This window comes from Apium graveolens, chromosome 6, assembly GCF_009905375.1.
Source record: "Apium graveolens cultivar Ventura chromosome 6, ASM990537v1, whole genome shotgun sequence".
Classification (NCBI taxonomy): domain Eukaryota; kingdom Viridiplantae; phylum Streptophyta; class Magnoliopsida; order Apiales; family Apiaceae; genus Apium; species Apium graveolens.
The window spans coordinates 144,376,605-144,402,792 of record NC_133652.1 but is presented as its reverse complement, the minus strand read 5'-3'; the positions used below and the strand labels follow the sequence as shown (position 1 = coordinate 144,402,792).

At 40.1% G+C, this 26,188-nt stretch overlaps 2 protein-coding genes and 1 non-coding gene across 3 annotated transcripts; all 3 read left to right on the top strand.

The window, feature by feature from the left end:
• Positions 1-1,771: 1,771 nt before the first annotated feature.
• LOC141665510 (uncharacterized) lies at positions 1,772-23,696 on the top strand. The gene is made up of 4 exons (XM_074471497.1): positions 1,772-2,020; positions 2,102-2,401; positions 20,918-21,169; positions 23,535-23,696. The coding sequence occupies exons 1-4, from the start codon at positions 1,772-1,774 to the stop codon at positions 23,694-23,696; spliced, it is 963 nt and encodes a 320-aa protein (XP_074327598.1).
• On the top strand, positions 11,255-11,361 carry LOC141669672 (small nucleolar RNA R71). Its single transcript, XR_012553940.1, has one exon. It is a non-coding gene; the product is annotated as a small nucleolar RNA R71 (small nucleolar RNA).
• Positions 23,697-25,207: 1,511 nt separating the features above from the next.
• Positions 25,208-25,675, top strand: LOC141665509 (uncharacterized). The gene has a single exon (XM_074471496.1). The coding sequence runs from the start codon at positions 25,208-25,210 to the stop codon at positions 25,673-25,675; it is 468 nt and encodes a 155-aa protein (XP_074327597.1).
• Positions 25,676-26,188: the final 513 nt, after the last annotated feature.

Here is a 26,188-nt window from a genome sequence, read left to right as displayed (position 1 = left end):
TATTCTGGTATTTTGGTCGAAGGAATATCATTTTCGACCAAGAATTTTGGTCAGAATTCCTTTCTTGACCGAATTATCTTCTTTTATCAGCCCTAGTCGAGGGAAATTCGAACTCAGAACATTCGACCAGGATTTCTCTGTGCTTTCTGGTCGACAGGGCCAAGAACATATGCATGTATATAAATTTTTGTACACACTTGGATTTAGGCCCCTTATGCTGGGCTAAAACTTGGGCCCATTTTAACTGGGCTTATTCTCTTGCTGGGCTTTACAGGCCTTTCAATTGGGCCTCTAATTCTGGGCTTTCAATTTGGGCCAACGTTTTGGGTTCAGGCCAAAATTTTTTTTTTTTTTATCTTAGTGGGACTTCTTTTCCACCCCTAAAATCATTTGGGCCTCTTTCAACACTTGGGCCCTTAACTGGGCTTTTGTTTTCTAAACCCAAACTCCAAATTACTCTAGGATTGTTTCTGGATTCTTCCAGAATTTTCAAAAAAAAACTCAAGTTTTCTTTCTTGAATTTTCCAAGGATTTCATGATGCTTCCAGAACCTTCCTTTTTTGGGCCTGAATGGACTTTTCTAGGCCTAATTTCCTCCTTTTCCTCCTATATAAAGGTGGGGGGGGGAGTGTGCTCTCACTCACACTCTTCACCCTTTACTTCATTCATTTCTAAAACTCTCAAATCTTTCTCCTCTTTCAACTTTCCTCCCTTAGCTTCCAGCCTTCTTTTCCAGTCTTTACTAAATGGCTGACAAGAGTTCCGAGAGGGCGGCCAAGATAGCCTCGGCTTCAAAACGAGGTAAGGATATCGAGATCCGCTCTTCATATATGTCTTTAATTGATATGATTAACACTAGGGGGATGAATATCCCTCTACTGCACATCTCGACTCTTTTAATCATTGTAATACTTGGCACAACATAGATTTCAATAAACTAAATGCTCGCTATAACGTCCTTCCTCCTCTTAGATTAGTTCCAGTCTCTGGTGGTGACCGTACTTGCCACTGGAGACCCGACACTCTCTTCATTTACACAGATGCCCTTAATGCTGGGCTTAGGTTTCCTTTTCACCCTTTTATTCCTCATCTTTTGGCTGATTTACAAATCAACCCATGTCAGCTTCCTCCAAACGCCTGGAGGAACATTCTATGTTTTATGGTCTGCTGTCTTAGGGAGGGCTTTCCTCTTTCTGTAGCTGTTTTTAGGAAGGTCTTTCAGTGTTATAATAGTTCTTCCAGTATCTGTGGCTGGGTCTATGCCAAGCAAAGGCCCAAAAGCAAACATATCTTTAACAGCGCCTCTATTCCTGATAATAATAAAAATTGGAGGAATAGTTTCGTTGGGTTACGTTGGGAGAATGGTGACTGGGGCACACTTTTTCGATCTTCCTTCGGGAAGGTCAGTGATGGTAGCCTCAAATCCATTCACCTAACTCCTGAAGAAACTATTATCTATAATGGGCTTACTCAGGATGATGGCACTACCACCAGCTGGACTCTCTTAGAGGAGTTTTCCCTGATTCACGTGGGACTATCCTCTGTTTCTCAACAGGGTATTTTTCTTCCCTTCTTTAATTTATTTTATTTCATGCATTATTAACATCACTCATTTTGTCTTTTGCTTTGTTTTGCAGCTGCCAAAGAGACTAACGAGGACAACGTTCCTCTGGTTGAAGAGACTGCTAGGATGAAGAAAGCTCGGCTCGCAGGCCTTGACACCCGGGGAAAGGCGACAGAGCCTATCTTCTTGAGAAAGCAGAAAGAGCCTATGGGGGAGGCTCCAACTGAAGGAGTTGGGGGCCATAGTGCTCCTATCACTGCTGCTGCCCCTACTGCTACTGCCACAGGCGCCTTCCAGCCTCTCTGGGGATTCCGCCGAGGGGACACCGTGGTTGGTTCCACGAAACATGCTTGGGATTGGTCCTACCATAGCGTGACTCCAAAGGACTTTACTGATGTGGTGGCCACCCCTGACCTTGAGAGGATTAAGCTCATGGGAGCCCAATCTCTGGCTTCGGTATGCCTTCTCTCTTTTAAATTTATCTTTCATTCTTGTAGCATTTTCTTGCCTTATACTTCGTTGATTGCTTTGTTTCAGTCTAACGCCTATTTTCAAGGCGCCGTGAGGCAAGCCGAGTCATGGAAGCGGGCTTCTGATAAGGCCGACAATGCCCTCAGGAGGCAACAGAAGAAGTATGCTACCCTGGAGAAGAAACTCAAGCGCAAGGAAGAAGAACTCGGAGAGTCCAACGCCGAGCTAGTGGTACTTCGGGCGGAGAAGGATAAAGCTATAGACAACTATCTGGACTCGGAGGAGTTTGCCCAATCCATGAGGATTAGGGATGATTCAGTCTTTCCCGGGTTTTTTAGGATTGGTTGGGACACGGCCCTTGGGACCGTGAACGAGGCTTGTCCTGATATTAACCCGACGGACTATGTCTGCCCTGATGACGAGGCTTTGCTACAGAGGTTTCGATCCCGAGTAGTTGTCTTGGATCATGTTTCTCAGGATCCACTCCTTCCCCCTCCCGAGTCTTCTTCCAGACCAGCTGAGGACGATAGCTCTTCTTCCTCCTCCGAGACGACAGAGACATCCAGCGAGAGCGGAGAGGACGATGATATGGATGCCGGGGGTACTTCAGCTCCTTAGAGCTTTTTCAGCCCTGCGTGGCTTTCTGTTTTTTATCCTATTTTCGAGACTTTAGTTATCGAATTTTTGTAATATCTATCAGATCTATTTCATTTATCACCTTCTATGCTTGCATCCATGCATTTGATTTTTATTTGTTAGGCCACAAACATACTTTGAAGAACTCATGAATTTTGTAAAATTGTCTGGGATTCGTCCCTTACACAAGTAATAATAAACTTCGTAATAAAACTAAAACATATAAATCCTAAGCAAGCAAAGCTTCAAGATGCTTTTCAACCTACTCGCCATCCTGACGAGTGAGAATCGTATCCGGCTGCCCTACACATAGTAAACCTTCAGGTTTTGTGCATGCCAAGTTCTCGGGACTTCAAATCCATCCATAGTCTCTAGCTTGTAGGTTCCTCTACCTTGAACACTCTTGACTCTGTACGGCCCTTCCCAATTCGGGGCAAGCTTCCCTTTTTGTCCTACACCAGATGCTTCTATCTTCCTCAAGACTAGATCGCCTTGTTTAAAAAACCTTTCTTTAACCCTTAGGTTGTAGTAAAATGAAGCCTTTTTCTGATATTCTACTATCTTTGCATGTGCCTTATCTCGCACTTCATCGATCAGATCCAGGGCTAACCTCTGCCCTTCCTCATTTTCTTCTGCGTTGAAAGCCTGAATCCTTGGAGAGGAATGTGATATCTCCACGGGAACTACTGCTTCAGCCCCATATGCCAACATGAAAGGAGTTGCTCCTGTCGTGACTCTATAGGTAGTCCTATAGGCCCATAATATGGGAAGTATCTCATCCACCCAATTATTTCTTGACTTCTCGATCCTCTTCTTTAGTCCATCCAGGATTATCCGATTTGCTACCTCTGCTTGCCCATTGGCTTGCGGGTGAGCCACAGAGGTGAATCGTAATTCAATTTCATTTTCTTCACAATACTTCTTGAATTCCTCATTGTTGAATTGTGCTCCATTGTCAGTGACGAGGATACGGGGAATTCCATATCGGCACATAATGTTTTCCCACAGGAATTGTGCAACCTGCTTAGTAGTGATTTTGGCCAAGGGTTTGGCTTCGATCCACTTGGTGAAATAATCAATGGCTACAATCAGAAATTTCCTTTGTGCCGTGGCCATAGGAAAAGGCCCTAGAATATCCATCCCCCACATGGCAAAGGGAATAGGCGAGTTGATAGAGGTCAGCATCTCGGGGGGTTGTCTAACAACTGGTGCATGCTTTTGACAGCGATCACACTTCTTCACATATTCCTTGGCATCAGCCATCATTTATGGCCAATAGAAGCCTAAACGGGTTATCTTATGAGCCAAGGCCCTGCCCCCCAAGTGCTGCCCACAAATACCTTCATGTACTTCCTCAAGAGCCAAGCGTGCCTCGTCGGGCCTGAGACACCTCAAGTAAGGAACCACGAAAGATCTCTTATACAGAATTCCATCTATCAAGGAGTACCTTAGTGCTCGAATAGTTAACTTCCGTGCCTCAGTTGTATCACTTGGCAACCAACTGGTCTGAATGTGAGCCTTGATGGGATCAATCCATGACGTCCCCAAGCCTATGGGAGCCACAAGCTTAACATCTATGCTTCGTGTCTTCAAAACACGGAAGTACACACTTCCTAAACTTTCTTCAATCTCAAACGAAGCGAACTTTGATAGCGCATCTGCTTTAGCATTTTCTTCCCTTGGAATGTGTTCAACATGGCATTCATTAAATTGGGTCATCACAGCCCTTACTAGGCGAACATACTTAGCCATCGTATCATCCCTTGCCTCAAATTCTCCCTTTACCTGGGATATGATCAGCTTCGAGTCTCCACGGACCTTTAAGTTTTTGACTCTAAGTGTCCAAGCTAGACCAAGGCCAGCAATCAGGGCTTCATACTCTGCTTCATTGTTTGTGGTTGGGAAGTCTAGCTTCATAGCATACTCAATTAGGAATCCATCAGGGCTTTGCAAAACCAACCCTGCTCCACTGGAATTTGTTTTTGATGCTCCATCAAAATAGAGAACCCAATATTCTTTCTCCTTATCCCCATTGTCGACTCCCTTGTCTTGAGGTATGGTATCTTCCTGCCCCCCGACTTCTTGGTTGGGTATGGTACATTCCACCACGAAGTCAGCTAGTGCCTGGGCTTTTATGGTCGTACGTGGCTTATACTTGAGATCGAACTCTCCCAACTCTATTGCCCACTTAATCAGTCTCCCACTTGCCTTAGGACTGTGAATGATGTTTCTCAGCGGCTGATTTGTTAACACTTCAATCTGGTGAGCTTGAAACTAAGGACGCAGCTTTCTTGAAGCCATTACCAAGGCTAAAGCGAATTTCTCAATAGTTGAATAATTCAACTCTACACCATGCAAGATTTTGCTGACATAGTATACGGGTTTCTGGACTTTCAGTTCCTCCTTAACCAACACCGCGCTCAAGGCGCTTTCTGAAACAGCCAAGTACAAGAATAAAACTTCACTCAGAACTGGCTTGGCCAACAACGGGGCCTGGCCCATATACTTCTTTAACTCTTCAAATGCCTTCTGATTTTCCTCACTCCATACAAAGTCTTTAATGTTCTTTAATGACTTGAAGAATGACAAGCACTTGTCTCCTGACTTGGAGATGAATCGTCCTAGCGCCGCAACCCTTCCTGTGAGCTTCTGTACATCCTTGACAGTTTTTGGTGGTTCCATATCCAGGATTGCCTTTATTTTATCGGGGTTGGCCTCAATTCCCCTCTTTGAGACCATCAATCCCAAGAATTTTCCCGATCCTACTCCGAAAGCACACTTCGTTGGATTCAACATCATATTGTGGTACCTTAGGACCTCAAAAGCTTCCCTCAAATGGGTTATATGATCAGTCTTTACTAGACTCTTGACTAGCATGTCATCAACATAGACTTCCATAGTCTTCCCAATAAGATCCTTAAAAATTTTATTCACCAACCTCTGATAGGTGGCTCCTGCATTCTTGAGACCAAACGCCATAACAAGATAACAATAAACACCAAAGTCAGTGATAAATGATACCTTTGGAATGTCATTCTTATGCATTTTGATCTGATTGTATCCGCTAAATCCATCCATGAAACTCAGCATCTCATGTCCAGCAATGGCATCAATCAAAGTATCAATTCTAGGCAGCGGGAAACAGTCTTTGGGGCATGCATCATTCAGATCAGTGAAGTCTATACACATCCTCCACTTTCCATTAGCCTTCTTCACCATTACAGGGTTTGCTAACCACTCCGGAAATTGAATCTCCTCAATGAAACCAGCCTCTAAGAGCTTTTCTACTTCCTGTTTTATAGCCTCCTGTCTTTCCGGGGCAAAATTTCTTTTCTTTTATTTCACTGTCTTCCGGCTTGGATCCACGTTTAGCTTGTGAGTAATTAACTCCGGGTCTATGCCTGGCATATCAGCTGCTGACCATGCAAACACATCACTATTTTCTTGTAAAAATTTCACTAACTTCCCTCTAAGAGGCTCCTCTAACGTGGCTCCAATGAAAGTCATCCTCTCAGGATTCTCGGGGTCTAAAGGAACCGAAACCAATTCTTCTGCTGACCTTCCTCTATTCTCATCATTTTCTCGAACATCCATATCTTCAATAGGAAGAACCTGCCCCCCGACTCCATCTGCCCTCAAAGAGGCCACATAACAGCTTCTAGCCATTTTTTGATCTCCTCTCTCTTCTCCAATCCCGTTTCGGGTGGGAAACTTCATGACTGAATGGTAGGAAGAGGGGACTGCCTTAAAGGCATGTATCCCTGTTCTCCCCATGATAGCATTATAAGTTGAACTAGCCTTTACCACCACGAAATCCAGCATCTGCGTTGCTTGCCTTGGTTCCGTACCTATGGTGGTAGGCAATTTGATTATCCCTTCCACAGGACATTCTACTCCAGCAAATCCATATATCGGCATGTCGGTTGGTGTCAACTGGGAGTCGTTATACCCCATTCTTAGAAAGGTGTCGTGGAGCAAGATATCCACAGAAGCACCATTATCCACAAGGACCCTCTTAACCGGGCTATTTCCTATTATCGGTGTTATGACCAGCGGGTCGTCATGGGGAAACTTCACACCCTCTAGGTCGGAATCATCAAAAGCCAATGTTACTTCTGTCCTGGCCCTCTTCGGGGCTTCTCCAACAATATGCATAACCTCCCTAGTATATGCCTTTCTGGAATTTTTGGACAATCCAGCAGCAGTTGGACCTCCAAAGATCGTGTTTATCACTGGCCCTCGAGGGCGTCGCGGTCCTCCAAAAATTGCATTTACAACCGGCCCTCTAGGTTGGGGATTCCGCCCCTGATCGTCTTGGTCTCTCCTACGATCTTCAAAGTTCTTCCTTCCATTATTATTTCTGTCCCCTCCATCTCCAGTATACTTGTTCAATCTTCCTTTTCGAATCAAAAACTCAATTTCATCTTTCAATTGCCTACACTCATCGGTGTCATGGCCAACATCTTTGTGAAACCTGCAATACTTGCCCTTATCTAGCTTGGCGGGATCAGCCTTCAAGGGCTTAGGCCAGCGAATATCTCTGTCTTTCTCAATCTCCATCAAAATCTGACTTCTGGGAGCATTCAGCTTAGCGTATTCAGTGAACTTTTGCCCAGGTCCTCCCTTCTTGGGGGTTGAATCAGGGTTTTGTTCGGTTCTAGGATATTTGTCCTTAGCGATATACTCCAAATCAGTTTTTCGTTTCTTGCCTCCAGTGGGCTCATTACTTACTACGGTCTTCCTCATGCTTTCTTCAACCTTGATATACTTCCCTGCCCTCTCTTGGAGTTGCAACATGTTTTCTGGGGGACGTTTGGCCAAGGACATCTTGAAAAACTCATCCCTAGTTCCTTGTTGCAGTGCTATCATGGCTACCTTATCATCAAGGTCTGGGACTTTTAAAGCCTCCTTTGTAAAACGATTCAGGTAATCCCTCAAGGATTCCTTAGCTCCCTGCACAAGACTCATAAGAGATGCTGAACTTTTCTCATGGACTCTTCCACTGATGAATTGCTTAATAAAAGCCTGACTTAATTCTCTGAACGATCCAATAGAATTTGGGGGTAGGCGACTGTACCACCTTTGAGCCATACCCGACAGGGTTTGAGGGAAGGCCCGACATTTTATAGCATCATTCACGGGTTGCAGCAACAGTGCATTAGAGAATGTCCTAACATGATTAGCGGGGTCTCCCGTGCCATCATAGGCTTTGATAGTGGGCATCTTGAATTTCCTTGAGATATGGGCATTCATTATCTCTTCTGTGAAGGGTGGAGTTGGATCGTCAGGATCTCCAAGGGGAAGGAGATTGCTTGGATCAGTTCTTGGGACAGCAGCCCTTCTTCTTACCGGACCATCCAGGTCTATGATAGGAGGAGGATTTTTCCCCCTAGGAGGTATGTGGGGTCTGGTGGCCTGGTGAGCCTCCAAATCACGCCTCAGCCTTTGGATTTCAGCCTCATGAGCCCTGATCCTTTCCTGCACTACTTGGGGATTCGCCCCTGGGGTGCTTTGGGGGCGTTGCCTTCCATCGGCCATTGGCTCTTTTCCAGGACGCCTCCTTCTCGGGGCCACTTCATCATCCGAAGATTTGGAGTCTCTCTCAGTGTATGGACCAGAAAATTCCCGATCCTCAGGGATAGGACCCAAACCTCGTATATAGGGGGCGACCGCCCTCGTGCTTCGCTTCGCCCAGCATATCCGCTTCCTCCAACCTCAGGGTGAAGGGGCATCCCATAAGGGGGGTTAGTAGTAACAATAGTTGAATATTCATACCCGACGGGTCGAGAATTCACAGGTATATGTATTTGTTGAACTTGAGGATTCGTACCTTGAATCGGGGGAGTTGTCCCTTGTAGCTGGGGTTGAGTTGCCCCTGTCTGGGCTTCCTCCTGAGTAGATGCATAAGTTGAATGGGGAGGAACCTCCACGGTTGATGAAATCACCTGGGTTGTCTCTAATGGTGTTCCTTCCTCTATAGCTCCAATTGTTCTCCGTGTTCTCTCCATGGTGGTTGTTGTTTTCCCACAGACGGTGCCAAATGTTATGGATAAAAAGCTAAGGTTATTATTTGCTGTATTTATTACTAAGATTCGGGAGCTCAAGGCCTTTGATGGCTGCTCTCGTGTATCGTAGCTTAATTCTGCCTTTACGAGATGCCTACATATCTCTGTGAATTAGAGAATCAAGCCAAAAAACGTAGTTCTGATTTGTGGGGTGAGGCCCCTTATATAGATGTTGGAGTCCTTGAATTGGACTTGGTATAGGAGACTTGGTGGACAAGCCTCTGAATTAGGATAGACTTAGGAGTCCTAGGAAGTAGGAAGCTGATTCCTTATCCTTTTAGGTCCCCTTGAGGCTAATCTATAAGGATTTATATCCTTATCGGGACTCTTCTCAATAGCTGATTTTTCCCTTATTAATTAATTATGAAATTAATTAATAATCAGGGCTTTTGGGCCTTTTTTATTCCACCAGGCCTGATCTGGTCCATCAGGCTTAACCTTTCTGGTCTGAATATTATACATCTTATCATTGGGCCTAGCAGCCCATTAATTATTAAATCAGGACTTATTTATCCCTATCAATCTGCTATAGTCCATCCGATAGCCGATTTGAATTCTCTCAAGATCCTCAAGAGCTTGTCCTCCTCACTACCTGAAAGGTCAGATGCAATAATAACAGGTAAAGTAGATGCATCACCTAAAAAAGTATACCTCAAGTGTTCAGGCAGTGGTTTAAGCTCCAAAGTAGGTGCTTCCTCAATAGATGGTTTGAGCTTTCCTTCAGCATTCTTGAGGTCAGAAGTACCAAGAGATTCAAATGGCATGTCTAGCTTTCGCCTCCAAGGAGAAGCATTTAGATATTGTAGTTGCTCATTGTCTTCCTCATCATCACTGTCAAACTCCCCCATTAAGGCTTTCTCTAATGCATCAGATATTAGCATATGATCAAGTTCTGAAGTTACCACAGAATCAATCAAATCCACCTTTAAGCACTCCTCATCTTCTGTAGGGAATTTCATCGCCTTGAATACATTGAATGTCACATCCTGATCCTGCACCCGCATAGTAAGTTCACCTTTCTGCACATCTATCAAGGTACGACCTGTAGCCAAGAAAGGTCTTCCCAAAGATTATGGGGATCTTCTTATCTTCCTCGAAATCCAAAATGACAAAGTCTGCGGGGAAGAAGAGCTTATCCACCTTTACTAACACGTCCTCCACTATGCCTCGTGGATAGGTAATAGAATGATCAGCCAATTATAGAGACATGTAAGTAGGATTTGGATCAGGTAAATTCAACTTTTTGAAGATAGAAAACGGTATCAGATTGATGCTTGCTCCCAAATCGCACAGGCACTTGTCAAAAGACAACTTGCCAATGGTACAAGAAATGGTGAAGCTACCTGGATCTTTAAGCTTTAGAGGTAATTTTTGTTACAGTACAGCACTGTACTCTTCCGTTAGAGCAACGGTCTCAAGGTCATCCAGTTTCACCTTCCTTGAAAGAATACTCTTCATGAATTTCGCATAACTAGGCACTTGTTCCAGAGCCTCAACGAAAGGTATGTTGATACGAAATTTCTTGAACACCTCCAGAAACTTACCGAACTGCTTATCCAGCTTTTGTTGTTGCAATCTCTTAGGGAAAGGTGCTGGAGAATAGAGCTGTTTCTCCCCTGTATTACCCTCAAGCAGAGTGTGTTCAACAGTAGTCTTCCTTGGTTCCGCCGCTTTCTCCTTTTGCTTCTCTTCTTCATCAACAACTTCAGCTTCTCCGTCTTTCGCTTTTTCAGCATCAGCAACTTTTCCAGACCTTAAGGTAATAGCCTTAACTTGCTCTTTAGCTTCCTTCCTACCTGGCACTTCAGTATCACTGGGAAGTGTGCCAGGTTGATGATTGAGCACTGCATTGGCTATTTGATCGATTTGATTTTCCAAGGTCTTGATAGAAACAGCCTGACTTTTGTACAACAACTTGAGTTCCTCAAAATCAGCACTAGAAGGTGGAGCAGTACCTCCTTGTTGAGGATATGATTGCCTTTGAGCATAATGTTGTGGTTGCTGGAATCCAGGTGGATTAAACTGTTTACTTACGCCTTGCTGATATGGTTGCTGAATAGCATTCTGATTATTGCTCCAGCTGAAATTGGGATGATTTCTGTTGTTAGGATGATAAGTAGCTGGCACAGGCTGCTACGGTCGCTGATAATTGTTCACATACTGAACAGATTCATTAACAAGGGAACACTGATCCGTAGCATGAGAACCTGCACAAAGCTCACAGACCATAGCTATCTGATTGACTCCATGGGTGGCTAAAGAATCAACCTTCAAAGACAGCGCTTGGAGCTGCGCTGCAATAGCTGTAGCTGTATCAACTTCCAGAATACCTGCTACCTTCCCAGGCATCATCCTTTGAGTTGGGTTTTGATGCTCATTTGAAGCCATAGTTTCAATAAAATTATAAGCCTCAGTATAGCTTTTGGCCCACAAGGCGCCTCCAGCTGCTGCATCGAGCATTGGCCGAGATTGGGCCCCCAACCCATTATAGAAACCAATGATCACCATCCAGTTAGGCATACCATGATGTGGACATTTTCTCAACATCTCCTTGTAGTGCTCCCAAGCTTCACACATAGATTCTGTTGGTTGTTGCGCAAACTGAGTAAGAGCACTCCTCATAGCTGCAGTCTTTGCCATTGGATAGAACTTCACTAGAAACTTTTGCGCAAAATCTTGCCAAGTAGTGATGGACCCAGCTGGTTCAGAATGTAACCAGTCCTTAGCTTTATCCCTCAGAGAGAATGGGAAATGCCTCAGCTTGATAGCCTCATCAGTCACACCATTATATTTGAAAGTACTAAAGATCTTGACAAAATTCCTGATGTGCATGTTGGGGTCTTCAGTCGCAGCACCTCCGAAAGAAATAGAATTCTGCACCATCTGAATAGTTCCCGGCTTGATTTCAAAAGTGTTGGCTTGAATAGCCGGATGAAGGATGCTTGACTGAATGTCATCAATTTTAGGCCGAGAAAAGTCCATAAGAGCTGGATCTGCCGGAACTATACGATCACCCATGATTACTGGTTCTTTCTGCTCACATTCTTTATCCGAATCTTCAAAATCTATCTTCTCCGGAATATCAAGAACTGAGTCTGTCTCCTCAGCCATATCTAAAGTCCTGTTGAGAGTACAAGAACGTGTTTGTATAAAGGCTCGCTAAAGTACCTGAAACACAACCGGAAATAATAAGTAACACGTCTTAATCAATGAGTCCTAATGACTACTGATGGTAAGTACATAAACTAAACAAATACGTCGAGTCCCCGGCAGCGGCGAAAAAAAACTTGTTAGGAGGAAAGACACGCGTTAATAATTCACGCAAGTATACGCGTTCGCAAGTAATATAGAATAATTTATAGTTCGTTCCCACAGAGACTCAGACTAATTATGTTCAATTAACACTTACTCACCAATGTATGATTACTTCTCAATGTCAAGACAATAACACGTAGATTTGATTAACTAATTATTAAATATAGTTAACTACGAGAATTAAACACTTAATTGACACTTAAATTAACAATATTAAACACACATGAGATCATAACTTCATTACTACTTCCTTCAATAGTTATTGTTATTACCCTTAGCATGTAACGGTGATGATATTAATCGAACAACACGAAACTGATAAAAGCCAACTTTCGTTGTACTAATACCATTCTACCAAACATCCACAATTAAGATAGAAGTTGAATAGGCATCAATTATGTTGAGACCCTATATGTCTACAGAATTTGACAACATAACGATTTAAGCACAAGTTATTCCTTATGATTACATAGGGCAAGTTAAACGGTTAGAGTTACCCACTAATCATGCATACACATACATGAACCTATGCTAGCATGGCAAGTTCTAAACCTCAAGATCCAGTGTCGCTTCACAAGAGATTAACACCGTATCTTATATGTTCGCGACACACTTAAGACGAATAAGCACAACCTATACTAGATATCATACAATCATCACACACTAAGGTATTAAGCAACTAACTAAAGAATTCCATAGTAAATCCGTTACGACCCCATGATCACGATTAGCCCATGATAGAACTCATCGTCCCCATGGGTTCATATGAAAACAAGATAATAATACACAAGAATAACTAATAAAAATACTTATTAAAACTAGAGTACGTCACAAGAGTAATAAGGTTCAAAGTAAAGAAAACTAGCATCCACTGATACAATGAATAAAAGAATCACAAGAAAACTATGTTTCCTCTTCTTCGTTGCGATGTGCTAAAACGGTCTTCTTCCTTCTCTCCTCGCTCCTTGATTGATACCACAATTTATCACACGTGAAACGTCTCTGAAAACTACTTATATAGAAGCCCCACAAGTCCCGGCTATCTTAGAAGTCGGAAGTCCAACAGAAATAGAACTCTAAAAATCAGAATTTTATTTCACGACCCTGAGCGGCCGTCCAGCAATCCTGAGCGGCCGCCCAGCAATCCTGAGCGGTCGCCCAACTTTCTGAGCGGCCGCCCAGCCAGGCTGAGCGGGCGCCCAGCACCTCACTGGAAAATTTATTATTTTGATCATGTTTTCTGCTGCGTTCTACTCCTAACTTCCCACTTGCAATGCCAAACATATACCTAGGCTTATTCCTGATGAAATCTCTCCACGAATGCAAGTAATACCCTGAAATGCACAAAAACTAGAAAAATGCATCAAATACACAAAATACTTGATTTCAAGACATCAATTCAGGCCATTATAAGACGTTCTAAGTGGTATAAAATGCCACTTATCACACTTATATCTCAAGGAAATTGTGATGCGACATGGAGTTCTAATATCTATTGTGTCTGATCGAGATCGCCAATTTAATTCAAGATTTTGGAGACAATTTCAAGAATGTCTTGGAACCAAATTAAATATGAGTACCGCTTATCATCCGTAAACTGATGGGCAAAGTGAAAGAACTATCCAAACAATCGAAGACATGTTACAAGTTTGTGCGATTGATTTCGAAGGCAATTGGGACGAGCATTTACCTTTAGTCGGATTTACTTACAACAACAGCTATCACACGAGTATTGGAATGCCGCCTTACGAAGCTTTATATGGAAGAAAATGCAGATCACTAGTGTATTAGGATGAAGTTGGAGAACTCAAGATTTTGGGTCCAGATTTAATTCAACGGACTAAAAAAGATAGAACTTATCTGAAAGCGACTGGATGCAGCGCAGAGTCGACAACGCAAATATGCAGATCAAGATAGGAAAGATATGGACTACCAAGAAGGAGAGCATGTGCTACTCAAAATATCGCCATGAAAAGGATTGACTAGATTTGGTAACAAGGGTAAATTGAAGCCACGATACGTTGGTCCATTTGAAATCTTGAAGAAAGTCAGAAAGTTCGCTTTTGAGTTAGCCTTACCGCCTCACATGTAGCATATTCACAACGTGTTTCACGTGTCCATACTTAAGCGATATAATCCTGATTCTAGACTTGTAATAGAATATGATAGTTTACTATTTTTAAACAAAAGGTTGGTATCGGAGAAAGCTATGCAGGTAAGCTTAAAGTTCACTATTTTTAAACAAAAGGTTGGTATAAAATACATGATAGTGGTTGGCACGCCAATGGTTATTCTTCATATAAGCTTCACCTTTGCTCCTCTGTGTACCAACTCTTCACTATCAACTTGGATACACGATTACCTACCCTGCTTACACATAGTGATGTACAAGTCAGATTGTAATTTTATTATTTAATTAGTTAATTAGACCAAAGCTAGAAGACACATTTTGTGGGATTTACCAAAGCCAGAAGACTTGCTAGAACCAGGTAAGAGTACAGGCGTAATGTGCTAATTTTTCCTAAACTTGAGGTGTTAGATATAAAAAGAACTATCCAGTAAATTTGTTTATTTCACTTTTAGTATTTTGGAAAAATAATTATCGAGTGACACTTACTAAACACTTACTGAACATATATAAACTTGGTCAACTATCTTGATATTATCACATCTGTCTACAGACTTTAAAAAAATAATAGAAATACATAACTATTGATTCTTATTCTTTTTTTATACATATAGTGATTGGTGAAAGGTTATGGGTTATCTATTGTAACTTCTGGGAAAAATTACAGTTGTATTATATTATACTTATAATAAATTATGTGTGCTAATGTGTTATTTATGTGTAATTAGTTGTAAAACCCTAACTGCTACGTGTTACGTGCATTCTGTATTATCCGGGTATTTTCAGGGTATTTTTCAGATAATTTATTTTGTATTTATAGTTTTCCTATCAAAGGTTATACGACCCGAATCATCTTATAGCTGATATTTCAAATAAAATAATGGGCTTTATTTTTCATCAAACGGCTTGTATCATCGTGTAATTCCGAACATCTAGGTATTTTATAATTTTCTCCTTTCGCGAAAAATGACTTTTCCGGGCCCCATTGGGTGTTAAAAACCCCACAAAAATCACATTTTTATTTTTATACAAGTGTAGGACTTTCATTTATACCATTTCTTTGTATTTTTGCATTATTCATAATTTTTGGGAAATTTTGGCATATATATATTGTGTATATATATAATATTTATAAATTAAATTTTAATACTCAAAAATTATAAAATTAGGGGCCAATTAATTTTAAAAGATATAAATTAGGGCCTTAATTTTAATTAGGAGTATTAATTTTACTACTATAAATAGCCTAATTATTATTAATTAATTAATTAATTAAAATTCAGAAAAATACACAAAATTCTCTGCAGCCGGGTCGGGTAGAACAAATTCGGGTCGAGGATTCAATCATTGATTTTGATCGGATTCCTGTACCAAATCAAGCAGTTCGAGTATCCAAATCGAAGGTTTCGATCTGTTCTTTCTGTTTTTATCATCAATTTCATGTTTTATTGCATCGTTTTTTTATTTTTCGATTTCTAGGGTTTATGTTCAAATTAGGGCTTTTTGATTCTAGGGTTATTATGATGTTTTGATGATTGATATAGCTTCCTGATGTTATTTGCAATCGATTCATGGTGTTTAATTGAACAAACGATTCCAGGATAGTAATTTTCGATTATTAGGGTTTATGTTCAATTTTCAAATTATACCTTCGTAATTTTGGTGAATATTTGGTTCTTGAAATGTTAGGGGTTTGATTGTATGTGTTCTTAGCTTCAATTTGCACTATAGAACGTTTAATTTCATGTACAAATGAAGAAATTCGATATTTGGCCGGAGTTGATGTCGGTTTTGATCGGAGATGAAGATTCCGTGATGTTTATGGTCTGTTTTGGATGGAGATGAATTGCTGAAGTTGATTGGAATAGAAACCCTGTGAAAAATGAACCAAACCAAGTCGTTTTTGGCCTGAAAATGAAATGCTGGAATCTGCTCCGGTGGTTGGATTCTGGGCAAAATCCGGCATATTTTTCACGACCCGTTTGACCCGTTTGTCAACCCGGTTTTAATCCGTTTTGTCAGATATTTTGTTTCTGACAAGTGTTTCTGGAAAATAATTTTTATTTTATTTTTATTAATTATAAAAATCAGTTTTATTTAATTTATAAATTGATTAATTATTTATTTAATTGATCTATATTATAAATAATTCTGAAATATTTTCTCAAAAAAATCAAATTTAATTATTTTCATAAGTATTTATTATTTATTTATTATTTATTAATTATTTAAAAATGATTAATTATTTTGATAATTAATCAAATAATTTTCAATAAATCATAATAAATTCATTGTAACTCCAAAAATTATAGAAAACTCATTTTTAATTCTGATTTTTTCCAATTAATTATTTAATAATTATTTAAAAATATTTTTAGGGTTTAATAATTAGTAATAATTATCTATATTGAATAATAAATTGATTTGTGTATGTTTAATTGATATTAATTAGACCGTTTATCTGATTCGAACGAAATGAAAGCTCTTTGACTAAGAAAAATGAATTATTTTCATTAAAAATAATATTAAAACCTAATTTCTTCTAGAAAATAGCTGACATTTGATATTTATTTGATTATAAGTCGAATCGCGTGTAGTGACGAGTCCGATAAATCCCGAAAAATATGAAACGAGTCAGATAATGATCAATTAAGCGAACAACGAGTCAATTTTGATTCTAAAAATTATTTTAAACATAAGAATGATTATGTATCTTATGTGCTTATGTATATTATATGGTTAATCGATTCGTACTTGTTAATAAATAATATACGAGTCAATAATACGCGTATGGGTAGACAATAGGAACTACGTGAAGTCGGTTTGAGGCGCTATTGAAATACGATACGACTAAATCAGTCTATTTCTTTGATAGAAGCCAAGCTAGTAAGGCAGCTTGAGCTGGTGATAGACGAAGGAGAAATATTTGGAGTAAATCGCGTGGAAGGCAAGTTTTTTTTCCCCTATTCTAATTTCAGAATAGTGACATTTCTTCATATTCTTATCACACGCTTGCACTTTTTTATTCTGATTCATAAAAACTAGTACACAATTGCTATTATCTTGTTCATATTTCATTTCGATTCTTGATTTCTCCTTTTCCTTTGAATCCTCTTTTCATATTTCAATTGTTACACATATACATTGGAATATTCTGGTGATTAGAATATATCAAGGCATACCGATTGTTCTGATTGCTACTCCATGGACTGGATAATGACGTTTGGGATTAAGTTTTACTTGATCCTAAGGACCGGTAAATAACCGGATCCTTGAGATAGGCCGTAGAGCCTAGGTGCCCGACTAGATCTATATAGTGAGATATAGATATGGACTGTATCATGGCTGATCAGCAGGGTATAGATGTGAACTTGTGTCCAGTTTAGTTTATTTGGTATTCTCCAGTAATGGCCTTCTTTCTATTCTCGCGGAGTTATATCTTTGCAGATGTACCGAGATTACAGATTCATTTAAATTGCTTTAACAATGTTTATATTTTACGAACTTGTTGAGCAATTATTGGCTCACCCCTTTTTGTTGTTATTCACCTTATTATTTTCAGTTAAGAAGGAATATGAAACCTATCAGAACTCGAGTAGTAAAGAAGCGGGTCAAGCCTCGGGACCCTCTCATACCCAAGGTGTTGATCCCGATCCATGAAGAAAGCTTTGAGTTGCCCGAACAGGTGGAGTGTAGATAGTTATTGTGTGTGTGTGTGTTTGAATAAAGATGAACTTAGTTTAAAACTGGTTAGACAATGATTTGTAATAAAGAGAGTTTGCAAAATTTTAAATTTGGTTTGTAATAAAGTAGTTAGTGGTTCTTGTTTTCATACTTCAACCTAAAAAGATCCTGGTTAGTGTAAAAGGGGTTTAGATATATTTCTTTATAATTGTTATTCAGGTTGTACATGTTTAGAGATTGGCTAGTAACCCCCAGACTTATACCCCGGGTCTGGAAGGCGTTACATCTATGATGAGCTGCTATATATATCATTTAATATTTGACTTTTTTTGTTGCCATTAGAAGATTTAAATAAATTAGATAGTAAGTATATAGTAACCACCTAGTATTTACATTATCTTATAATAAATTGTGCATGATGTATCTGATAATTGATTGATTTGCTATAAGTATGGTTAGTCAGTGCTCCTCTTAATTATGCCCCTAGTTAATTCTACGGAAAATACACCACATTTGCAGCTATGTGTAAAATGATTTAAAAATCATCTATGGCTTGAGTTTTGTGAAACACGATAAGTCTCTATTAGAAGCCTAACTTAACCATTATTTCACACAATAATTCTTAATAATAGCTTCACTTCATTTGTCATGTATCATTTCTTTTCTGCTTATTGCTTAAGCTGCGTGAAGCAATTAAGTGAATAAAATTTTTTATTTATGTACTTGTGAGGACGCCATGGTGTATAAATTTGAATCGAAGCTAACTTTGTTGTACTTATTTTCCTCAAGCATCATGGGGGAGATGTGAATGCCACAATTTCTACTGGACACACAGCACTACAGTTGAGTGCGGTGCATGGAGCTGTTCAGGTTGCAGAGTTATTGCTCCAAGAGGGTCCCAATGTTGTTGTTGCTGATATATATGGATATCAGTTTTATATTTCTTTTAATATTCATATTCTAAAATGTATTTGCAGAAGATATCCTTTTTTACTAAGTCAAGCTTTACCAAAAGTCATATCAGTACTCAGATGTATACTTTTCACTATAAACCAGAAATTCCTCCAACTATTTCGAAAGACATATGTACTCACTTGAGGATTTAATCAAGGTAATTGATAAGTGGATTTTATATCCACTTGGAACGCTTCATATCGGCTTAAGTTGGATATTTTGGACTCAAGTATGTGGTGTTTTGATATGTTTTGTGTTTAATTATTACAGGGTGCTAGTCAGGAGGAAGAACTGAGTTTTACAATGATTTTATGCTAATATGAGGCCAGGAATGGAATTTCGGAAAATTGCACGAAGAAAAGAGCGCAAAATAAGAAAAATCAGAGTTTCTATCAGAAGTCAGGCGCGCCCGCGCCTGAAGCAGGGCGGCCGCGCCAGGAGTTCCAGCAAGGCAGCGCACCCGCACCCAAGGCAGCGCGTCCACGCCCAAGGCAGCACGTCCGCGCTAGTCTGTTTTTGCGGAATTCTGTTTCTCTTATAATTCCAATTTTCTGAGAGTCCGGGTCCACTTGGGGCTTATATATAAAGATAAAAAGACATTTTTAAGAGAAAGGAAGAAGGGAGTACATTAAGAAGACCTAGAGCACACGAGACACCTAACGAGAAGAAGAATTAGTTTTATACTTTTATATTCTTCGATTTAGGCGATACTTTTGGATGCTTGTTTTTGCTTTGTTCTAAACCCTATTACTTTTATATTCTATCGTAGTATTCTGAACTTATTTATTACCATATTTTTATTGGAACCCATAGTGATGATGTGTTCGATCATGAACTAATCATTGTCATGGGGTTCTAGAGGATTTATTTATGGATTTCAATAGTTAATTGTTCTAATTCTTTAGTGTGTGGTGATTTATGATTTCCTAGTTTGGTTGTGCTTATTCGTCTTTGATGCGTAGCTAACATCTAAGATTGTTTATTAATCTCGATTGAAGCGACAGTGAATATAGAGGTTTAGAACTTGCCATGCTAGCATAGGTTTATGTATGAATTGACATGCATAATTCGTAGTGTTATTTTAACCATCTTACACACCCTATGTAATCATAATAGATAACCTGCTCTTCAACCGTTATGTTTTCAAATCTTATAGACATATAGGGTCTAAGCATAATTGGTGTCTACTTAACTTCTATCTTGATTATGGATGCTTAGTAGTAGGGTATACGTATATCGAAAGATAGCGTATACTAGTTTCGTGTTATCTGATTAGTTATCATTACCATTGCATACTATTGATAAAGACATAAACTTTGAATGAAGTAATTAATGAAGTTAGAATCCCATGTTTTATTCTCATATAAGTAATTCACTTTTAATCTCTTAGTTTAAGTTTTCTAGTATAATTTCTTAGGTAGTTAACCAACTCAAACTTGTTACTTGTCTTAGCTGTGAACGATAATCATACATTGTTGCATAAGTGTATAATCTAAACTTAACCTAAACCAGTCTCTATGGGAATGAACTCGACTTAAATCTTATAATACTTGTGATCACGTACGCTTGCGTGTATTTTCACGTGTGTTTTAGTACGAACAAGTTTTTGGCGCTGCTGCTGGGGATCGGTGTTAAATTTTAGTTTATGTTCTTGACATCAGTGGTCGTTAAAGTTCACTGACTCGGATTCCGGCATAATTCAGATGGTGCAGAACTCAGTCCAATTTGGGGGTTCTCCAACGGAAGATCCCAATATGCACATTAGAGATTTTATCGAGATTTACGACACCTTCAAGTTTAATAATATTTCGGAAGATGCTATGAAACTGAGACATTTCCCATTCTCTTTGAGGGATAAAGCTAAGATCTGGTTGCACTCTCTACCACCAGGTTCTATTGCGACATGGGAGGATCTTGCTCTAAAATTTCTTACTAAATTCTTCCCTATGGCAAAGACAGCTGCAATCAGGAATGCTCTTACTCAATTTGCGCAGCAATTGGGCTTGGGACCGATACAAGGAGATGCTTAGGAAGTGTCCTCATCATGGAATGCCTAACTGGATGGTGATCAATTGCTTTTATAATGGTTTGAGAGCACAGTCAAGAACTATGCTCGATGCAGTATCAGGTGGAGCTTTATGGGCTAAGAGCTATGAGGAAGCTTATGAGCTGATTAGGATGATGGCTGCAAATGAATATCAAAATCCAACAAAGAGGCTACCACAAGGCAAGGTAGCAGGAATTCTGGAGGTAGATATAGCTACAGCTATCGTTGTTCAGTTAAAGGCGTTGACTATGAAGGTCGATTCTCTAGCCAACTATGGTGTTCAACCGATAATGAGTGTTTGTGAGGTTTGTGCAAAATTGCATGCGACGGAGCAATGTGCTATATCTAGTGAATCAGCTCAGTTCGTGAGCAACTTTCAGAGGTTGCAGCAACTTGTTCCTGCTACTTATCATCCTAACAACCAAAATCATCCTAACTTCAGCTGGAGAAATAATCAGGGTGGTATGCAACAGCCTTACCATCAGTTTGGAAACAAGCCTTTCAATCCTCCTAGTTTTCAGCAACAGTTTACACCAAGGCAACAATTTTAGCCATAGGGAATGCAACAACAATATCATGGAGGTGCTGGTCCATCTTCTAATAAAAAAATTGAATTGGAGGAGTTGAGGCTTATGTGCAAAAGCCAAGCGGTTTCTATCAAAACTTTGGAGAATCAAATAGGGCAGATTGTTAACGCCTTATTGAACCGACCTCAAAGAACTCTTCCGAGTGACACAGAGGCTAATCCAGGAAAGAGAGATGTCAAAAAACAGCTTAAGGAAATCACTTTAAGGTCTGAAAAGGTCGCTAGCCCTCAAAATGAAGAAAAAAAAGATTCTGAAAAAAAATATCCATAATGCAGGCACGCCCGCGCCCATAAGCAGCGCGCCCGCGCCCTCCCAATATTTAGAAATTGAGATTTTTGATGATTCTGCTGAGAAAAAGGATGGAGAAGTTGAACTGAATAAGAATGCTGTTGAAAACACTCCTCCAGTTCAGAATACAGGAGTCAAGCAAGTCTATCTTTCACCTTCATATCCTAAAAGACTTCAGAAGCAAAAGTTCAAAAAGCAATTTGCTAAGTTTTTGGAGGTTTTCAAGAAGTTGCACATTAACATACCTTTTACGGAAGCTCTAGAACAAATGTCGAGCTTTGCCAAGTTCATGAAGGGTATTCTATCTCGGAAGCTAAAACTTGAGGAGTTGGAAACAGTTGCTCTAATGGAAGAGTGCAGTGTTGTTCTATAATAAAAACTCCCTCCTAAACATAAAAATCTAGGAAGCTTCACGATACCTTGTACCATTGGCAATCTATCTTTCGATAAGTGTTTGTGTGACTTGGGAGCTAGCATCAACATCATGCCCTTATCTGTCTTTAAGAAACTTGGTCTGCCTGATCCTAAACCGGTAAACATGTCTTTACAACTGGCTGACCGTTCTATCACTTATCCGCGAGGTGTAGTGGAGGATGTCTTGGTTAAGCTGGATAAACTCATCTTCCCTGCTAATTTTGTCATTCTGGACTTAGAGGAAGATAAGAAGATTCCCATTATCTTGGGAAGACCATTTTTAGCTACCGGCCAAACTCTGATCGATGTGCAAAAGGGTGAGCTTACAATGAGAGTTCAGGGTTAGGATGTGACTTTTAATGTCTTCAATGCAATGAAATTCCCTACTGATGAAGAAGAATGCTTTAAAGTAGAGTAGGTAGACTCTATAGTGACTTCGGAGCTTGATCAAATGCTAAGGACTGATGCTTTAGAGAGAGCCTTAACAGGGAAATCTAATGGTGAAAATGAAGAAGGGTCAAAACAACTTCAGTATTTGAATGCTTATCCATGGAAAAGGAGAGTGGATTTGCCATTTGAGTCTCGTGGATTAGCAGATCTAAAGAATTCTCAGGAGCATCTGAAGCCATCTCTTGAGGAAGCTCCCACACTTGAGCTCAAACCACTGCCTGATCACTTGAGGTATGCGTTTTTAGGTGATGCGTCTACTTTTCCTGTTATTATCGCATCTGACCTTTCAGATAGTGATGAAGACAAAATCTTGAGAATTTTGAGAGAGTTTAAATCAACAATTGGATGGACTATAGCAGATATCAAGGGAATCATCTCTTCTTATTGCATGCATAATTTTTTGCTTGAGGAAGGAAGTAGGCTAAATGTTGAGCAACAAAGAAGACTCAATCCTATCAAGCAGGAAGTTGTGAAGAAGGAAATTCTTCAATGGTTGGATGCAGGAATCATCTATCCTATTTCTGACAGTTCATGGGTGAGCCCGGTACAGTGTATGCCTAAGAAAGGAGGCATTACAGTTGTTGTTAATGAAAAGAACGAGCTCATTCCTACTCGGACAGTCACAAGGTGGAGAGTATGCATGAACTATCGAAAGCTGAATAAAGCCACAAGGAAGGATCACTTCCCTCTTCCATTCATTGATCAAATGTTAGACAGGTTGGCTGGTCATGAGTATTATTTTCTTCTGGATGGGTATTCGGGCTATAATCAGATTTTTATTTCCCCAGAAGATCAAGAGAAGACCACCTTTACTTGTCATTTTGGCACTTTCACTTTTCGTCGAGTTTCTTTCAGACTTTGTGGTGCACCTACTACTTTTCAGAGATGCATGATGGTCATATTCTCTAATATGATTGGAACTAATATGGAGGTGTTCATGGATGATTTCTCTATATTTGGGACTTCATATGACGAGTGCTTGCATAATCTTGACTTGGTGCTGAAAAGATGTGTTGAGACCAATCTGGTGCTCAACTGGAAAATGTCACTTAATGGTGCAAGAGGGTATCATTCTTGGGCACAAGGTGTCTAGCAAGGGACTTGAAGTGGATAAGGCCAAGGTGGGGGTTATTAAAAATCTTCCTCCACCAATCTCAGTTAAAGTAGTCCGCAGTTTTCTTGGTCATGCGGGTTTCTATCGGAGATTCATCAAAGACTTCTCCAAAATCTCTAAACCCTTGTGCAATCTGTTAGAGAAGGATGTTCCTTTCAAATTAGATGAAGAATGTATAGCTTCTTTTGAGAGCTTGAAAAAGAGTTTGACTACAACACCGGTTATTACTGCACATGATTGGAATGAGCCCTTCGAGATAATGTGTGATGTTAGTGACTTTGCAGTTGGAGCAGTTCTGGGCCAGAGAAAGCAGAACATATTCCATGTAGTTTACTATGCTAAAACCCTTAATGGTGCTCAGCTGAATTACACTACTACAGAGAAGGAGCTTTTGGCGATTGTCTATGGTTTTGACAAATTCTGATCTTACTTGGGAAAAAAGTGACAGTTTTCACTGATCATGCTGCTATTCGATATCTGGTCTCGACGAAAGATTCAAAACCTCGTTTGATTTGATGGATTCGAGCTAGAAATTAAAGATAGAAAATGTACAGAAAACCAAGTAGCAGATCATCTCTCATGACTGGAAGATCAAGGCAATATTTCCCAAGATAAGACGTTAATCAATAAATCTTTTCTCGATGAGCAACTTTTTGGGGTGCAAGAAGAAGAGCCATGGTTTTTAGACATTGTGAACTATCTTGTGAGTAATGTTATTCCCCCAGTACTCTCTTATGCTCAAAGGAAGAAGTTTTTACATGAGGTGAAGTGGTATCGATGGGATGAGCCGTTCTTGTTCAGACATGGAGCAGATCAAATGATCAGGAGATGTATTCCGTACAGTGAAACGGAGGGTATTCCGCGAGATTGTCATTCTACTGTTTATGGTGGTCATTATGGTGGAGAGAAGACAACTACCTGTATTCTTCAAGCGGGATTTTTATGGCCTTATTTGTTTAAGAATGCTCATCAATTCGTGTCAAGATGTGATCGCTGCCAAAGAGTTGGAAATATGTCCAAGAGATATGAGATGCCTCTCAATGTTCTTCTTGAAGTTGAGATTTTTGATTTTTGGGGAATCGACTTCATGGGGCCATTTGTCTCGTCATGCAATAATCAGTATATTCTTTTGGCGGTGGATTATGTGTCTAATTGGGTTGAGGTTAAGCCTTGCCAACCAACGATGCGAAGGTGGTGATAAATTTTCTTCGTAAGCAGATATTCACACGTTTTGGTACTCCAAGGGTTATAATCAGTGATGAGGGATCGCATTTCTGTAATCACAAGTTCACTGCATTAATGGAAAGATATCATGTGAATCATCATGTTGCCATAACCTATCATCCTCAAACTAATGGGAAGTTGAAGTTTCGAACCGAGAGATCAAGCGAATCTTGGAGAAGGTTTTGAGTTCGTCAAGGAAGGATTGGTCGTTGAAGCTAGATGAAGCTGTGTGGGCCTATAGACTAGCATACAAGACTCCTCTAAAAATGTCACCATTCCAGTTGGTGTATGGGAAGGCATGTCATTTGCCTGCGGAGCTAGAGCATAGAGCGTATTGGGCTTTGAAGAAGCTGAATCTGGACATGGCAACTGCTGGAGAGAAAAGAATATTTCAACTTAATGAACTCGATGAGTTCCGACTTCAGGCTTATGAGAACAACAAGGTATACAAGGAGAAGGTCAAGAGATGGCATGATAGAAGGTTAGTGCGCAAGTCATTTGCGCCTAGTCAGCAAGTTCTATTGTTCAACGCTCATCTCCGACTTTTTCCAGGGAAGCTTAAGTCGAGGTGGTCAGGTCCGTTCATTATCAAAGTTATGTTCCCATATGGAGCTGTGGAGATTTTTGATAAGCATCCATACCAAGCGTTCAACATAAATGGTCAGAGGTTGAAGCATTACTATGGTGATACGGTGAACCGTGAGGTGGTGAGTGTCGTTCTTTCAACAACTTGATTCGAATATTCACGTCAAGCTAGCAACGTAAACCAAGCACTTCGTGGGAGGCAACCCATGTTTATTGTATAGTAGCTTCGATAAGGAAAAAAATTGAAATTTTCCAGAAGCACGGCGCGCCCGCGCTGGAAGCGGGGCGGCCGCATGAACCCCTTGGAAAAGAAAAAAAGAAAAAAAATCAACATAAAACCACTCCTTGCCTAAAAATTAACCTAATTCTACCCTAATTATATATCCTAAACACTTCTAAACCCTACCCATCCCTTTACCTATCCTATATATATATACATATTCTCCCATATACACACACATCTCCTATTCTCAAAACCCTAGCTTCTTCTACACACTACTCACATCCTAATCTCTATTCTATTGTTGATATGGCACCTAAGAGAGCAAGAACCGCTGGGAGTACTAGCACTCATCCCTCGGCTACCAAGGTACCTAGCATGGGTGGCGTGGTGAACAGATTTTCTTCTCCGAAGGCACAAACATAGTTTACTAGGATGATGT